At 41.9% G+C, this 18476-nt stretch overlaps 1 protein-coding gene across 1 annotated transcript in view; it reads left to right on the forward strand.

Moving 5' to 3' along the window:
- kif5c (kinesin family member 5C) overlaps positions 1 to 18476 on the forward strand; it is a 37990-nt gene that overhangs the window by 17413 nt on the left and 2101 nt on the right. The window contains exons 8-22 of the mRNA XM_071898915.1: positions 804 to 928; positions 1248 to 1352; positions 5687 to 5835; positions 7573 to 7721; positions 9972 to 10138; positions 10843 to 10911; positions 12684 to 12890; positions 13450 to 13596; positions 15014 to 15202; positions 15983 to 16100; positions 16244 to 16320; positions 16687 to 16796; positions 17203 to 17304; positions 17767 to 17827; positions 18016 to 18087. Coding sequence (XP_071755016.1) covers positions 804 to 928; positions 1248 to 1352; positions 5687 to 5835; positions 7573 to 7721; positions 9972 to 10138; positions 10843 to 10911; positions 12684 to 12890; positions 13450 to 13596; positions 15014 to 15202; positions 15983 to 16100; positions 16244 to 16320; positions 16687 to 16796; positions 17203 to 17304; positions 17767 to 17827; positions 18016 to 18087 — 1847 coding nt within the window. The remainder of the gene's footprint in view (positions 1 to 803; positions 929 to 1247; positions 1353 to 5686; positions 5836 to 7572; positions 7722 to 9971; positions 10139 to 10842; positions 10912 to 12683; positions 12891 to 13449; positions 13597 to 15013; positions 15203 to 15982; positions 16101 to 16243; positions 16321 to 16686; positions 16797 to 17202; positions 17305 to 17766; positions 17828 to 18015; positions 18088 to 18476) is intronic.

Raw genomic sequence — 18476 nt, forward strand, 5'->3', positions numbered from 1 at the left:
TACTACTGTTACTACTATTATTACTACTACTATCACTACTACTACTACTACTACTACTACTACTACTACTATTACTGCTACTACTACTACTACCACTACTACTACTAATGCTACAACTGCTACTACTAAAATGATAATGAAATTTTACAAAGTCCTTTACTGGAAACCATAAAACAATCTTACTATTCTAAATTCATAGCTCTAATACTATAGTCCTACTATCAGTATTCCCCCCCATAAGTGAAAGTTTCTAGGTGAAAATGCCACTAAAATAGAATTTACAGCTCTTATTGAGTGTCCTATGCAGTGATACTGTATAGATAATACTAGTGTAAAGTGAAACATAACTGAAACATAACCTTCAGGTGGTACATTTCCAAACTAGAAGGCACTCAGAGAGCACAACGCTGAATGATTCTCCAACTTGCTGCTATACCCAAAGACATCATTGCTATCACTCAAAGTTAAATCGCTTTCTTGACCCTGCAAACCCATAGGATCTGGAAACAAGTCTCTATCTCCCTTAGTTTCATAGTTATGACTAACAAACATAATCGTCTAATGGCAGAAGTCACAGATCTGGATCAGCACCAAAATCTAATCAGTTGTTCCTTGTCCCAAGGCCTATCAGCCCACCAAATTTCACGGAAATCCATTCAGAAGTGTTTGAGATAGCCTGCTGACAGACAAACACAGAAACAAACTAACAGTGGTGAAAACATGCCCTTCTTGGTGAAGGTAAGAAGCCCATTTTGCCATGTGAGAAACCTGGCTCTTGTGTAATGCTTGTCTTCCTCCTGCAGACATGAATGAACACAGCTCCCGCAGTCACAGCATCTTCCTGATCAACATCAAGCAGGAGAACATGGAGACAGAGCTGAAACTGTCGGGGAAACTCTACCTGGTGGACCTGGCAGGAAGTGAGAAGGTTGGACTATTTCCTTTTTATTCACTTCAGACTTGCTTATCTTTTTACGATGTTGTTTGTTACCAATGACTCAATGATTACTCGGCCAGCTGCTGAGATTTCCGGCTTTCAAAACTCACTTTCTGGTCCATACTCTGTTTTGGTCCTTATCTTGGTGAATCAGTTAATTGATAATTGACAATTAGCCCCAAACACAACCCTACAAAACTGAACCCAACCCTTGTAACTCTCTGCCATCCTTTTCCACTGTTAGGCCTAACCAGTTTTCCAGGTATCTCTGTGCTGACACCTTGTGGGTATTTATCTTCCTCTTTTCCAGGTCAGTAAAACTGGGGCAGAGGGATCCGTGTTGGATGAAGCCAAGAATATCAATAAGTCTCTTTCCGCCCTTGGGAATGTCATCTCCGCTCTGGCTGAAGGAACTGTAAGTTATCTGACTGTTTGTTTGCTTTCTTGTGTTGCCAGGCGTTTCTCCACACTTCGTTTTACTACTTACCTCAGGAGACAGGTCTGTCTGAGGCCGATGTCAAGTGAGAAAGTAGAAAAGAATCCCAGAGAGTGTTAGTATTATTTCAACCCGTCTCCTGGAATGAAAGTCGAAGTCATTTTCCCCTGTGTAATACACTACAAAGCCAAAAGTATGCAGACACCCCTTCTAATTTGTGGATTTGGCTATTTCAGCCACACCCATTGCTGACAGGTATATAAAATCAAGCACACAGCCATGCAGTCGCCATAGACAAACACTGACAGTAGAATGGGCCATGCTGAAGAGCTCAGTGACTTTCAGCGTGGCACTGTCAAGTCAAGTCAAGTTCGTTTATTTATATAGCCCTTTATCACAAGCATGTCTCAGAAGACTTTACAGAGGATGTGTCTAGCTAGATCTAACTAAAAACAATCAATGGTGAACAAAATTATATAGGACAAGCATAGCGAAAAACACAGGGTAGGCAAGAGCAGATTTTAGCAAGACAAACAATCTACCTATTCTACATAGCCTAACCTACCCGGCACCCCCAGCCTTAGACCTTAACCTTAATGCACACAAGGAAAAACTCCCAAGAGAAAACTTAGTAGGAAAACTTGGAAGAAACCTTGGGCGGCCTGAGGCAAATAGGGATCCCCCCTGGGACGGCTTAGCATGCAACAGATCCCGGGCAAAACATTGACAGAGTCATGGGCAACAATAATGACAGGAGAAAACAGAGAGAGACAAAAAGAAAGAGAGGCAGCATGCGGCGATGAGAAGGGGCTGAGGCCAGCGCTAAAAATTCAGTGAAACGAGGGCAGCAGTCGTAATTCAGCGTCCAGGTGGGAACAGCGGCAGGGAAGAGCAAGGCCAGCACTGACGACAAAGAGCCAGGGCAGCACCCGTCACTGCCAGGTAGAACACTGACCTGGAGTCAGAGAAGAGGAGAGAAAGGAAGCCGCGTACACACACACAACACAACCAGACACACACACACGTACAGAGGAGGGAGAGAAAACAGCTGGACACAGAACACACAGGGTCAGAGACACGATAGGTGGGAGCAGCATCAGGGATGGGACCAAGGCCAGCACCGACGACCACTGCACTGTACTGGAGTCTGAAAAAGGGAGAGAGGAAGGGGAGAAAACAGCAGCAACAGAACACACGGGAGACACGTTAGGTGGGAGCAGGACCAAGGCCGGCGCAGACGACCGCCAGGCCGGAGCAACACCTGTCCACTGGCAGGTGGAACACTGGACCGGAGTCTGGGGAAGGGGAGAGAAGACAGCTGCACACAGAACACATGGAGTCAGAGCACGTTGGGTGGGAGCGGCAGCAGGGATGGGACTAAGGCAAGCACTGGCGACCATTGCACTGCACCGGAGTCTGAGAAAGGGGGAAGAGACAGGTGCAGACAAAGACAACGAACACACGGAGAGAGAAACATCCAGGTGGGAGCAGCATCAGGGATGGGGCAGTACCCGTCTGCTGACCGCTAGAAGACTGCACAGGAATCTGAGAAAGGGTGGAGAAAACCAGCCGCACACACACACACACACACACACACACACACAGAGCTGTGCAGAAGCAGCACAAAACCCAGACAAGCTCATACAGACATCAGATAGAAAGTGATTAGACACAGTGTAACCAGGAGGAAGCCCTATGCTATGTTCCCAAAGGCAAATTTCTATATTTACTGTCTAGGCTAGGGTAAGTGAAAAGACTGTGTCGAACCCAAGCCAATGGTGCTAAGGTAGGTCGTATGATTGCGAGAATAAATAGGTTTTGAGTCTAGATTTGAAGATTTCGATAGAATTAGCTTCCCTGACTGTAAGAGGTAGCTGGTTCCAGAGATAGGGAGCTCTACTGCCTGCTGATTTTTTCTTGATTCTAGGGACAGTAAGGTAGCCAGCATCCTGCGATCGGAGGGCACGAGGGGGAATATAAGGGATGATGAGGTCAGATAGATATGATGGAGCAAGCCCATGTAACGATTTATAAGCTAACAGAAGCACCTTAAAGTCAGATCTGGCTTGAATTGGGAGCCAGTGAAGGGAGGTTAGGATTGGAGTAATGTGGTCAAATTTTCTAGTTCTGGTTAGTATTCTGGCGGCAGCATTTTGCACGAGTTGTAGTTTTTTAATACTGCAGTTAGGTAGGCCAGAGAGTAAGACATTACAATAATCGAGTCTTGATGAAACAAAAGCGTGAATTAAAGTTTCAGCATCCGCCGTATTTAGCAGGGAGCGAATTTTCGAGATACTGCGAAGTTGGAAAAATGCTATCTTAGTGATTTCCTTAATGTGAGCAACGAATGAGAGAGCCGAGTTGTAAGTAACGCCAAGGTTTTTAACTGTGGGACTCTGGATAGGTAGGAATTTAGCCAGGAAAGCGCAGTCGCGGATGCCAACGTAGCTCGCTAGGCAGTTTAAGAGAATATTATGATCGACTGTATCGAATGCCGTAGGATAAGAACAGAAGAAGAGTCGGAATCTGAGGCGAAGAGTAGGTCGTTTACCACTTTTGTGAGAGCAGTCTCAGTGCTATGGAGAGACCTAAAGCCAGATTGAGAGGGTTCGAAAAGACTATTACACGAGAGGTAGTCGGTTAGTTGGGTAGAAACTATTCTTTCCAAGACTTTAGAGAGGAAGGGGAGATTGGAGATTGGTCTAAAGTTATTAAGAACATAAGGATCGACGTTAGATTTTTTGAGCAGAGGAGCAGAGCACCTAATGCACGATGGAGAGGGATCAACGCCCTCGGTGGGTAAAGAATTGCTAATCTCATCTCTAATACAGTCAATTTTGTGATTAAAGAAATTAAGAAAATCATTTGCAGTGGAGAGCTCACTATAGGGGAGGGTTTGTGAGTAAGTTTTGCTACCGTGTCAAATAGAAACTTCGGGCTATCTTTATTAGTGTTAATAAGATCTGAGAAGTAGGAGGCCCCGTCATAGGATGTCATCTTTCCAACAAGTCAGTTCTGCCCTGTTAGAGCTGCCCCGTCAACTGTAAGTGCTGTTATTGTGAAGTGGAAACGTCTAGCAGCAACAGCTCAGGCGCAAAGTGGTATTCTACACAAGCTCACAGAAAGGGACTGCTGAGTGCTGAAGCGTGTAGCACGTAAATCGTCTGTCCTTGGTTGCAGCACTCACTACCAAGTTCCAAACTGTCTCAGGAAGCAACATCAGCACAAGAACTGTTCGTTGGGAGCTTCATGAAATGGGTTTCCGTGGCCGAGCAGTTGCACACAAGCCTAATATCACCATATGCAATGCCAAGTGTTGGCTGGAGTAGTGTAAAGCTGGCCGCTATTGGACTCTGGAGCAGTGGAAACGTGTTCTCTGGAGCGATGAATCACTTCAACATCTGGCAGTCAGGCGGACGAATCTGAGTTTGGAGGATGCCAGGAGAACGCTACCTGCCTGAATGCATAGTGCCAACTGTATAGTATAGGCCGCTTAGTTCCAGTGATATCTTAACGCTACAGCATACAGTGACATTCTAGATGATTGTGTGCTTCCAACTTTGTGATAACAGTTTGGGGAAGGCCCTTTCCTGTTTCAGCATGACAATGCCCCTGTGCACAAAGCGAGGTCCATACAGAAATGGTTTGTTAGATCGGTGTGGAAGAACTGAACTCAACCCCACTGAACACCTTTGGGATGAACTGGAATGCCGGCTGCTAGCCAGGCCTGATCACCCAACATAATGCTCTTGTGACTGAATGGAAGCAAATCCTGGCAGCAATGTTCCACATCTAGTCATCTTCCAGAAGAGTGGAGGCTGTTATAGCAGCAAAGTGCCCATGATTTTGAAATGAGATGTTCAACGAGCAGGTGTCCACATACTTTTGGCCATGTAGTGTATCCTTTGAATCATTTTATTTATGTATTGAACCTTTATTTAACCAGGTAAGTCCCACTGAGATTAAAAATGAGACTAGCTTTCTGTCACCTTAATCACATTGTTCTAGTCCTCTCTGTTTAGGGCTGTGTGACATTGACGGAAATATGACTTTTGCTAAATCCTCCATAGGATTTGGTCAGTGTAACGCGCAACTTCATTTGTAGGCCAGGGAATCTGCATTACTGTCTGAAACACGTTTCCTCCTTTTCAAAAAAATTACAACCTCCTGTGATATGGAAATTGCCACATCACTTTGTGTTCATGGATGGAATGTGAATATATGAATGTGAAAATCAAGTGTTTTGAGTGTCACAACACAGTGTCAAAATGTGCATAGCTCATTTTGTTGTTGTTCTTCCTTCCCATCCACAGAAAACCCACGTGCCCTACAGAGACAGCAAGATGACCCGCATCCTGCAAGACTCTCTGGGGGGAAACTGCCGCACCACCATCATCATCTGCTGCTCCCCTTCTGTTTACAATGAAGCTGAAACCAAGTCCACCCTCATGTTTGGACAGAGGTGGGCTGTCAGCATTGATTCACAATCACAGTGAAGCCTACAGCATGTCAGTGACTGTTGGAGCAAAGTTGTCTCCCAGTTGTTTCAGTGTGCAACCCCTAATATTAAGGGGGGGTATCTGTAGAAATGGATAATCAAATGTTTTTCACAGGTGTTACACTCTTGGATGTTCCTTTTTCACAGTGAAAAAGTAACTGACTTTTAGTGAGTCGACCAATCATCTTACATTTGTACTGCCAGCCAGTCAGAACAGTGGCTCTTTATTTTCGATTTGACGAAAATATGCTTTAAATTTAGTAAGATTTTAGTTATGGCATATTGATTACATTCAGTCAATTTCTGACTAAAATGGCCTATGATTTTAGTCTACTAAAGTAATTATATTATAGTCGGCAAAAATACGTCCACTTCAACAGTTCAACCTTATAATACAAAAAATAGCACCTCTCTTTTAGTGTAGATTACATTTACACCATTTAAACATTTTCCTTTAAGTGTTTTTGAACTCTACACTCAAAGAAACATTCAATTTAATAAAGTAAAATACAGGTAATAAAAAAAACATCATGTGACCTTACTATACTGTCTTTACCTGGATCAATAAACCTTTAAACATTGAAAGAAATGTTTCCCACCCTGAAGGGAAAAAACAGTTCAGAGAGCCCAGATACTGAGGAGGGAATTCTTAATGGATCTCTATGATATAATAGAATATAATAATATTATAATAATATAATAGAATGCGCATTTTAGTTATTCATTTCGTGACAAGATTAACACTGGACCTTTCCACCCCTCTAAGAAAGATTATTCCTATGGGAGCCACTATGCCAGTGGCTCCCACAGGAATATGGTGGTGGTTGTTTGTGTCGTTTGTGGCGTCTATGTATGTGTATGCAATGGAAGGGCAACCCATTCAGCTCTGCGCTTTGTGTCAGTAACTGAATGCTTCTGTGTGATTTATTGTGCGTTGGTGTGATGTCAGGCGTCCTCTGGTGGGCTGCAAAGCAAACAGACATTAGAAGACTAATCACTGGGAGACCCAGCTGTGACCCACTGCCATAGTTTAACCAACATACTGCAGGCAGGGAGCATCAGTCAATCTACTATTGAACGACAGAGTCAGACACTGGGTTGTGAAAAAGATTAATCAAAGATGAACATTTAACCTATTGTTCCGCCTAAAGGGTTTAGTTAATAACAGTGAGACTGCATTTGTTTGCTGTCTTGTGAAAAGATCTTGTGTATTTCTTTACATATTGGTATTTTCTTTAGCTTATTTCTTCAGTTTTGGTTCTAATAACTGAAAAGTCTGGAATCATAGGGAAACCACCAAGGTAAAAAGGTAAAAAGTGCAAAAAAACAACAACAAAACATGGTGCTACTTATCTCTGTTTCCAGACTTCTAAGACAAACTGTAGTTCATAATGACAAAGAAATTGAGACATTGACTTACCAAACAAGCAATTACAAGGCTTGTATCTTTGCCATCATTTCATATCTGCTCCTTGATGAAAAAAGGGAAAATTAGATTTCTAGAATTGTCTTCCAGACTCATATTGTATTGCACTGTGTTGCACCGATTTTTGCTGTCTTTTTTAAATTCTGCTGTTCATGAAACATTGTAATTCCTCCAGCCCTTCATCTCTTCATCATCTCTTATTTTTTAGATTGTACCATCTACCTTCCCACCTATCCATCAATCCACTAAATCCTTGCTTTTTTTTTTTTTTTCAGGGCTAAGACTATCAAGAACACAGTGTCGGTGAACCTGGAGCTGACAGCCGAGGAGTGGAAGAAGAAGTACGAGAAAGAGAAGGACAAGACCAGGGGTCTGAAAGTCATGATCCAGAAACTTGAGAACGAGCTAAAACGCTGGAGGAAAGGTAACAAAGGAAAGAGGGAGGGAGACTTCAATGAGAGAGTAAACAGATAGTTGGCAGAAGAGAGAGAGACGGGAAAGATGGAAAGAGAGAGGGGGGTGACATGCGACAAGGGTACTAGACTGGATTCAAATCCAGGACAGCACGGCTACATGGTATGCACTTTAGCCGACCAAAATCGACAGACCCTTGGGCCAAGAGCAATGTCCACCAAATTTCAAATTTGTTCATAACTTTTTGAGATATCTTGCTAACAAACAGTCAGAGAGGAGTGAAAACCTCCTTCCAACTTTGCTGGCAGAGATAATTAATGATCAGTTTTTTTAAATGCGATCTCTAGTTGATCAGCTGCCTTCATCTCTTCTATGGAAAATTCAGTAATGTTAGGCTAACTGGCTTGCTAGCTAATGTTAGCAACTGAACTGTTAGCAAACAGCTTAAAGCATACATACATACATACATACATAGAAGCACTGCTTATACAATAATGTGCTTTATTGTAACATGCCAGAGTATGTGTTGTCTTACAATTCCATTGACATTGACTTGTTTGAACGTGATTGGTGATTGAGAGTCAGCTGACAGCCGATCAGCTGATGACGTGCGCCACTTCAGTGTTCTGGCTGAACTAACGCGATGCTCCATTTATGGTCAGATGTGACTTGAATCCCCAGTGAGCAACACTCTAATGTTTTGCATCCTAATGAACACGTTTGAGCTGGTCTGACAGTATGCAAATCACTTCATTTGTGCACAGTGCCTTCGACTACTAGTTCCTCTTCTACAATAGCCATTTGAGGGAGTAACAAAAACAGATGTTTGCTCTACTGGACCACAAGGCCTAGATCTCATGGGATGCTGGAGGTGAACTACGTACATTGATACTGTACATGTTTTCCTATCATTATGTCTTCACTGTTCCTCTCTGCTGTGATTGTTATAATGGAGGTTATGAAGAAAAACTCTAGAAGATCCATAAATTTTGGATGGTGGTTTCATGCACACACACAAACACACACACACACACACAGAGCATGTAGAATAATTCGGTCTAATGAGCTACAGAGGGACAATCCTTGTCAGAATAAATATGTCAGTGGATAATAGGATTTTTTGGCAGTGGGCAATTTTCCATCTCAATTTAATCTTCAAGAATGACCTGGATGGATTTTGTCCAAATTTATTTGGTCTGACGGAACTTGTACGGTGATAACAGTGGAACAAATGAAGGGAGTTTGCATGACACAAATATGTTTCATAGTAGCGGATTGTAGAAGAGGCAGAGAGATGAAGCGGCGCCAGAACAGAGTGGAGGCTGACGAAGCAGGATGACTATTGCTATGGTTACCGGTTCCGTGTGACAGCAAGCTTCACCGACAGATAGCCTGTTTTGCTTTGTGGTCTTTCTCTCTCTTTCAGGCTGCCCTGAGATAACAGATTCAGACACAGTGCTGCAGATTAACCGTGGCTACAAACACTCAGACCGCCCTTGAAAATGCCAGCCTGCTCTCAGTCTGGCCATCTGTGGAAAAAAGTCAGACGTGCAAACACAAGCAGCAAACATTCTCTTTGTGACAGGGAATGTGGTCTTAATTTTGAGAAACACAAAATGCTACTACTGCTTTAGAAATACCAGGCACTGAGGGTTGTAGACAGAGGTGGGGACTCAAGTCACATGACTTGGACTCGAGTCAGACTCGAGTCACCATTTGAATTGCTTGAGACTTGACTTGATGCATGAAGAGAAGACTTGGGTTCTGGTGACTTGGGACTTGACTTTGACTTGTACTTTGATGACTTGAAAAGGTTTCTAAAGTCTTGACTTGAGATCTTGTGTTTGTGTAAATGACTTAGATTGAAAGTGATGAGATTTGTTCCACCAGAGGACTGAATTTAAATTGTTTTCTGAATTTGTATGGAATGATTGAATTTATTGAAGTTGAAACTGATTATAGAAATCAAACTCATGATGCTCTTACCAAGTTTTTATCCTATTAAATTCAAAAGTCCTATATATTTAGTTTTCTTTAAGATATTAAATTGATACTGGACTCTTGATTTGCTCTGACTTGACATGGTAATCTACATTTAGACTTGGGACTTGACTTTTGCCTCAAGTTGACTTGAGACTGATTTGGGACTCGAGCAAAGTTGACTTGGTCACACCTCTGGTTATAGAGGTAAAAAAATTATGTTTTTTTTCTTATACACGCTGCTATGCCTAACCCTCCCTCCTATCTCTCTCTCCTCCAGGTGAGGCTGTTCCAGTGGAGGAGCAGCTCAGCAGCAAAGACAAGAAGAGCGGCAGTGAGGCCACGCCCATGATTGACAGCGCCCTGCCTCCCGCCCCCCTGGCAGATGAGGAAAAGACCCAGTATGAGAAACTCATCACTGATCTGTACCAGCAGCTGGACGACAAGGTGAACTAAGAGCTGAATATACCTGCATATACCCAACGAAGCTTTGAGTAAATGCAGTATCAAAATTAAACCCAAATTAATAAAAAATAAATATATGAGTGTCCAATGACAAGTTGAGTAAGGGTAGAGGGTATATGGGAATGTTACACAGAAATAGGATGCATTTGTATATACTATATATGCATTTGGAAAAATAACGTACCTGTTATTTCTTGTTCAGTATTTCAAAATTTCAGATGATTACGTGTTACTATTTTGTAATCAAGGGAAGATAACTCATAGCTTCAATAATATTCCGTCAGTTGTACCTAATGGCTCTAACAAATAATTAATGTATAAATAGAAGATGAAATGGGGTTAAGTATTTGGCTTATCATAGCAAAACGTAATGCATATACAGTATACTGTAATGTGTAACAGGCGATGATAATTAATTTACTTAATGAGGGTGATTAGGCTAATTTGCCCAGATCCCTCCTCAATTAGTTGTAAATAATCATATTGGCCTGCATCCAAAACCTCCTCCAAGTCATAACAGCTGTAGTATAATCTTAATGTTGGTATATTATATGATAGAAGGATGGTAGCTTTTAAATGTCCTCTGGAGCATCTGGGTTTAATAACTGAGTTTCATTCTGTTTCAGTCAGTCAGTACATCCTGTAAACCGTTGTGCTGAATCATATCACCTCTCCTCCATTTTCAGGATGATGAGATCAACCAGCACAGTCAGACAGCTGAGAAGTTCAAAGAGCAGATGATCGATCAAGATGAGGTAAACCTCAGCTGTGCAGTATGTAATATCACTGACCGTCTTTCCTTTGTCCCCTACAAACCTCTGCTTTAAAGGATAAGGCTGGTGTTTTTTAATGCATTTCTTACCATCAACAAATCCTGTGAAAATAACAAAATCAGCAATGAATTTGTTTTGCTAACAAGTCTCGTTCATGTAGCCGATGCCCAATAAAGCCTCATGTCCCAGCAGCCATAGAACTCCATTGTATTAAAAAAACGATTAAAAACATGTCAAAGAGCCATGCCACTGCTCTGGGCAGCATGTTTCATCATTGCGATGCACCGGGCCAGCCGACTTTTTCCTCAAACAACTTAATAAGCCGACCGTAAACACGTTTTCCATCTCAGGAAAGTAGTTCTCTAGCACCGAAAATAGTCCCCGTCGTAATGAAGAATTTGTTCCCATTTGAATTTGATTTGGTAATAACTACAACAGTCTGACTTTTCATAGTAACAGTTAGCGATTTTTAAAATTGAAACTATGTCTTTGTGAGCTGTATTTAAAGGTTTTTAGCTTACAATTGGAGCCAATGACTTCCGGTTTGAAGGCTAAAAAGGGTACGTGGGAAGTCAGAAAGTAATGGGAGTAGAGCAAACGCATTGTTGATTTTGTTATTTTCATAGGATTTGTTGACGATAAGAAATGTCAACAAATCCTAAACACCAGCCGTATCCTTTAAAGCTACAATCTGCAACTTTTCTCCTTCAGTCCGGAAGTAGAGAGTTGAGACGTGAAGACATGGGCGTGGCTATTTCCAGGTTCCAAAAGTTGAATGACTTGAACCGCTACACAATGACCCATTAGCTCAAACGAATAGCAGCTGCGTCGAAAAAACTAGCATAGACGGAAAAAAGGCTAAGGTACAAGGCTGTGTACATATGGGTGTAAAGAAACTACTCATCCCAGAGATAATTGCACCATCGAAGTCCCCCTCGCTCCATCTTCTTGTCTGGTGGAAAAGACAAAGTATACCTAGAGCCATACAAGATAGACCTAACATTACAATCTCGATCTCTCACTAACAAGGTTGAAACATTTGTAACCGATGATCATGTCATATATTGTTATGTAATGTCAAATAGCTTTAAGAAAATGATTCGCATGTTGAATTGCACAGTACATACCAAGGTAAAGGCACGATGCTGCTGTGAAGTCTTTGTTATTCACATGTTGACCAGTACCTTACTTCTGTTAGTGCTTATCGCCATCTAATGGTGGAGAATGATATTGACTTTGCCCACAGGTTTCTTAATGCACACTATGAGAGTTAATTTTCATAATGCACAGTATACCATTGTAGAACTGTCTCGCCCACCTACTCACAGTGCCATATCTATATATTCTTAATGGGCTGTAAAGAGGCAATTTCCTGACAAGCACAGGGAAGTGATTTTAATGAGAAATCCATTTCCATGGTAACACCACCGTTCTATCACAAGTACCTTTGAGGAGAAAGCTTTTTGAAATGGGCTGACAGTGAACAGAGACAATAGCTGTTGTGTCATTTAGTCCTTCAGGCTCAGAGTCGAGTGCAGCGCTGTCATGTCAGGATAAAGCCTCAGCCACCGAGATTCTCTTTGTGTCACAGATATTTTACACTGAACCACAATCCAGAGTCTGAATATTATTTGAAATAGCTGCAGTGTCCTTCTATACGTACACACCCTCAATTGTCAAATCCATCCATCCATCCATCCATTGACCCATCTATCCATCCGTCCATCTCTTCCTCCCTCCCTCTGCCCTTCCAGTTGTTGGCGTCTACCCGTCGGGACTACGAGCGGCTCCAGGAGGAGCTGTCTCGCCTGCAGGGGGAGAACGACTCGGGCAAGGAGGAGGTGAAGGAGGTGCTGCAGGCCCTGGAGGAGCTGGCCGTCAACTACGACCACAAGAGCCAGGAGGTGGAGAACAAGAACCGCAGCAATGAGCAGCTCAGCGAGGAGCTTGGCCAGAAGACCGTGAGTTCACACCGGGAGATGTCTATCATGATGTTCAGTAAACACGATGAGTACAGTATCGGCACTTCTATGGGTTTGTCGACTAATCTGTAAGGCCAGAATTACATGAATGGCAGTGTTAATGTTTAATATTTAAGAGGAGAGCTTAACCCAGCAGGTCACAATTTTTATGTTACATACTGCATCTGAAGTTAATTGGAAATGTGTCATAACATGAAACCTGATGTGCAATAGAGAAAAGTTGCTTAGTTTCCCAGTGTAAAAGATAAAGCTCTGTTACAATTTTGGAAATATAATCTGAAATCACTTTTCCACTGCAATAGTGACATTTTTAGTACAAACTGACATCAAAGATGTTGGCCCTCTCAGTGACAATAATTAAAATTTGGGGCATGAAAAAAAAGTGTTATTATCTGGGGAGTGTAATGGTATGAACTGCATATACTGTATGGTTAAAGTTTCATACAGTAGCTCAAACAAGACAGGAGATATGGTTATTCAGAACTTTCAGTTAATTGTTTTGTGTGTGTGTGTGTGTGTGTGTGTGTGTGTGTTGCAGAGCACTCTGGAGGGTGTGCAGAGGGAGCTGGCCACCCTGCAGGAGGTCAGCAGTCACCACAAGAAGAGAGCAGCAGAGATCCTCAGTCTGCTGCTCAGAGACCTCAGCGACATCGGCAGCGTCCTGGGCACCACTGACCTCAAAGCTGTAAGGACCCACGCTGAAGCAGATTGGACTTTTGGTTACACAAACGTTTCTTGGAGGCAGATAAACCTAGGGATGTTCGAGTCCAGAAATTGACTCAGATTCCAAAATTGGGAATCGATGGAGTTGATTCTAAGAGTCAATTCCAGACAAAATACTGCCACACTACTGATGTGTGTGGTGTAGAATTAGGCATTTTCTCAACAGTCAGCAACAGTGTCTCATACCTGGTCTAAACTCTCCCTCTCCCGCTCTCTCACTCTGTTGCTGGGCAAACTTGAGCCACTTGTACACTTATCAGAATCCTCAGAGAGGAATGGCTCTAGGATTCACTTACATGCACATTTTCTGTACTGTGTGGAATCGACTCCACAACTTTGGGGTCGGTTCTCGATTCCCAAATGCCTGGAATCAAATTGATCGACTCCCTAGTGAAACCACAATGTCAAAGAACATAGTTTTTTCAGAGCGCAAGATAGCCAGCTGCCAAAGCTGAATAGCAAAGAGGCAACTGGTCAAAATATCAATATTAAATGGCAATGACTTCTTTTTTTTATTCATTCAAGACCATGCCATTCATGACCTTTCAAGGTCAGCAGCTAGCTAACTAGCTTACCTAGGTATAGGCTAGTATGGCTAGTTTGAACTTGGAAGGTTAGCAAGCTAAACTAGATACCTTAGTATGGCTAGAATACAGTTTTTCAGATAGCGGCAAGAGCACTAGGCTTTATAATATTAGCTACTCTCTTACCCCTTGCCCTTTTTCACTGGGTTTCAGTCTAACATTACTTAGCCAGAAAAACTATGGTTCTTTGGCTCCCTCCATTGAGATTTTCAGATTACTTCTGCCTCCAAAAAATGTGCCCAACATAAAGTACAAGGCAGTACACTGTGCTGGTGTTACATGTAGTAAATTGCCATTTCAATTTCAGTAGTAACAGATTTCAGTCGTAACTTATGTTATCAGCTCCTATAAATGTCAGACTGAAGCTGAATTATCTAAAAACTGTATCCCACCACCATTCCATGATTGGTTTCCACACAATTATTTATTGTCCTCTCAGTTGACATGGGCACACACTGAGCTAGACTAGATGCAAAATGTCAGAAATGTTCACTTTCTCTGGGTGGAAGTATTCCCACTAGTTTGATAAGAAATGGTAGAAAAGTTGACTTTCTTTGGGTGGAAGTATTCCCACTACTTTGATTTTATTGGGCAGAAGGATGACAAGAACATTGTCAACTGTAAATTGTGCGTAAGTACAAACATGTTTTCCACATTTCTTCCTGAAGGTCTTGCTTAAACAGCATGACAACAGATAGGATGCAATTGGAGGTGAAACAGAAAAGAAATATAACAAGTAGTATCACAAATAAGTGCTCTTTGTGAGTAATAATTCCAGTATGTCTATGAATTCAGATGACAGAGACGAATGGTGTGATGGAGGAGGAGTTCACCATGGCTCGTCTCTACATCAGTAAGATGAAGTCGGAGGTCAAGTCTCTGGTGAACCGCAGCAAGCAGCTGGAGAGCAGCCTCGCTGACACCAGCCGCAAGATGCAGGCCAATGAGAAGGAACTGGCCTCCTGTCAGTTACTGATCTCCCAGGTAATAGAGGCGGGGCTAGATGGAGGTTAAATGTCCCATTTTTTCATGATTTTATTTTCAAATATACTACGGCTCAGGATGAGAATATGTAGTTTAATTAAAAGGGTATTTATTGAAAGAATTTGAAGACTAAGTCCTCACAATACTGGACCCTGATTGGCCACAGCATATGGGAAAGACTGTGGATGCAAGCTTCCGACTTGAAAATATCGTTCACGTCAGCTTTTGTACATAAATACTACTTGGGAACTCAAGGTTTGGCGATGGACCCTGGTTTCTCAGACTTGCTGAATTCTGACGTAGATTTTCATCACAAGTCATTTTGTGATCACAACTCTTAACTTTAATCATGGCATCTTGACGTCAAGTTCAACAAGTTCGAACACATATGACTTATGGAAACTCCCTAGATCTAAAGACAAGCCAACGTCTTGTCATTTCCTCATCTCACAGGTGTGTAGGGGTGGGGTTAGATGGAGGTTAAAGGTTTGAGGAGTTAAGACTTATGGAAAACCCCTAGTTGCAAGGCCCTCTTCATTGAGAAGAAGAAGAAGAAGCTAACCTCCCATCAGTTACAAGTTATAGGTAGCCAGACAGGAAGGAGGCAGATTGACCAGAAACGTATGTAGTGAATCTAAACCATTGCATATAGATTTGCAGTGTATATTACTTGTTTCACACATTATGATGCCTTTCCTTGGTGTTAGTGTCAGGGTTACCATGGCTTACCTTGGTGTTAACCATATCTTAATTGTTCTCTTTGTGTATTTGTCCCTACAGCTCCAGGCGAAGATCATGTCGCTCACAGACCACTTGCAGAGTGCGGAACAGAAGAAGAGGCAGCTAGAGGAGGGCCAGGACGCTCTGATGGAGGAGTTGGCCAAACTGCAGGCTCAAGGTGAAGTATACATGTAGACTTGACGGTCAACAATGTGGTATGCACCGTCAATAATAAACGCCGGTGTGCATTCCTAGTTAAAGGCAGAAGAGTAGCTTGAGGCCTTCATAACAAAAGGCAATCTTTTGTTGGTGTGTCCTCAGGGAAAGTGCAGGAGGTGTCAGTGATGGACAAAGAAAAGGAACATATGAGCAGACTAAAGGATGCTGTGGAGATGAAGGTAAATTCATAAGTTTCTACAGTTTCATCTGTCGCTTTTCAAAGCTTGACTGTTCAAACATGATGGGTTCAAATTGGCCCAAGCCATATTTCACAGCCTGCACCAATTAATTGCTTGGGTCAGGCTTGAGTTCAAACATATTGTTTAAAAATGTTATCAACAATGTATTATTAGAGAATTCGAAGCAATTTTGGTCTTTTGTCAAGTTGGGGTTCACAAAAAGCCATACCTCTTGGGCTTGTTTCGGGTTTAGACCAGAATTTGAGTGTTTTAGTTAGTTTTTCAAGGAAACATTAAGCTGTATCCCTTTTCTATCCATTCCTGTCTCCATCGCGTCTTCTCTTCCCATGCTCTGTGTTTGTGTAGAGGACCCTGGAGGAGCAGATGGAGAACCACAGAGAGGTCCACCAGAAACAACTGTCCCGCCTCAGAGACGAGATTGACCAAAAGCAGAGGATGCTGGACGAACTCAAAGAGTATGCATATGAAATAACAAGACGAGATGAAATTGAATTGAATTATATCATATTGTTGCCGAGCATGCACCATGTAATAACACATAGAATCCCTCTTATATTATTTATGTAATATCTACAATAGAGTGAGCATTGCTTTACTTTACTGGAGCTAAATTTTAAATTGTAAGCTTAACTTACCCATATATTCAACTGTAATTGAACTTTATCTTTATTCTGTGTGCTCTATTCTGTGTCTATTCACTAGCTTGTAACTTGAGCTCTCGAACATCACCAATGAATGCCATGCTCTCTATGCTAACAAAATCTATCAGTTAGGAAGTATTGTTAGCAGATAGAAAACTCTTTGCATTGGTAAATACTGTCTGTAAAGTGCACAGTAGTTATGCTGCTGTCTGTCCTCTAGTTTGAACCAGGCTCTACAGCTGGAGCAGAGGAAGCTGCATGCCGACTATGACAAACTGAAGTCCGAGGAGCAGGAAAAGGACCGTAAACTCCAGAAACTGGTGTAAGTTTGGCCCACTGTGCTTACCATAGGCTTTTCACCCAGCGTAGGTTTTTCGGTGTTTCGTTCTTTTTCACCAACTCCCTGCTTCACATTCATACAGTTCCACACACTCACACTGGGAACTGACCAGTACAGCCACAATCAAAGAGGATCCAAGGCTATTTGTTGAGATAAACAAAATCACGTGTCGCCTCATATGACATGCGCAGATTTATCTGTGTATATCATTTTTTCAGTTTTATCACTTTCCATTTAATTTTCAATGGTAAAGTAGTGATAAGCAGCTTTCGTGGTTTGATTTCTTTTTTTTTGTTTTGTTCAATGCACCTCTACGTTTCTTTATCAGTGAACAGAGTTAAAACTCTTCTTCGTGAATTTAGCACAATCTTCCTTTACAGGCCCTTGTCATGCACCAGTCAAGTTGTTATAGTAAACTGAAACAACTGTCTTTTTCTAATTTAGGTTCCTGAATGAAAAGAGAGAGCAAGCCAAGGACGACCTGAAAGGTTTGGAGGAGACTGTGGTAAGTGGATTAATAGTCACTCTGGATACGCCTAAAATTTGAAATGCCCATGCAAGTAGGTTATTATATTCTAAAATGAGAACCATATAGACAACACAAATCAGTCCTAAAAGATTTTTAGCATAGATGATCCATAACTGTAGAGGAAGGGAGCCATACTCTAAAGTTGACATTGTTCCACCCACCAGGCCAAAGAGCTGCAGATGCTGTACAACCTTCGCAAGCTCTTCATCGATGACATGGGCATGCGGGTCAAGAATGTAAGTATGCAAATACTCTATATCCCCTTAACTAAAAGCTGAAATATTTTTTAACCTTTACTGCTTAAAACAGCTCAGCTCTCAGAGATGTCAGGAACATGCCATAGTGTTCTTTCCATTGGAAATAATGAGAAAAAGAAGCCAGCAATGTAAAGTACGGAAGAGGATTAGACATGTGAAAAATGTATTTGAGTTCTGAGTTTAAAGTCCGAATTCAGAGATTAAAGTCCGAATTTTGAGAAAAAAGTCTGAATTCTGAGAATAAAGTCAGAATTCTGAGTTTAAAGGAAGAAGTATACACATTTATTTACCAGTTTTCCTCATTTAATAAACTTTTCCCAGATACTGCTCTTATGTTTAAGCATAGTAGGACATTATTACCATGCAGG

The sequence above is a fragment of the Centroberyx gerrardi genome, chromosome 10, assembly GCF_048128805.1.
Source record: "Centroberyx gerrardi isolate f3 chromosome 10, fCenGer3.hap1.cur.20231027, whole genome shotgun sequence".
NCBI classification, from domain to species: domain Eukaryota; kingdom Metazoa; phylum Chordata; class Actinopteri; order Beryciformes; family Berycidae; genus Centroberyx; species Centroberyx gerrardi.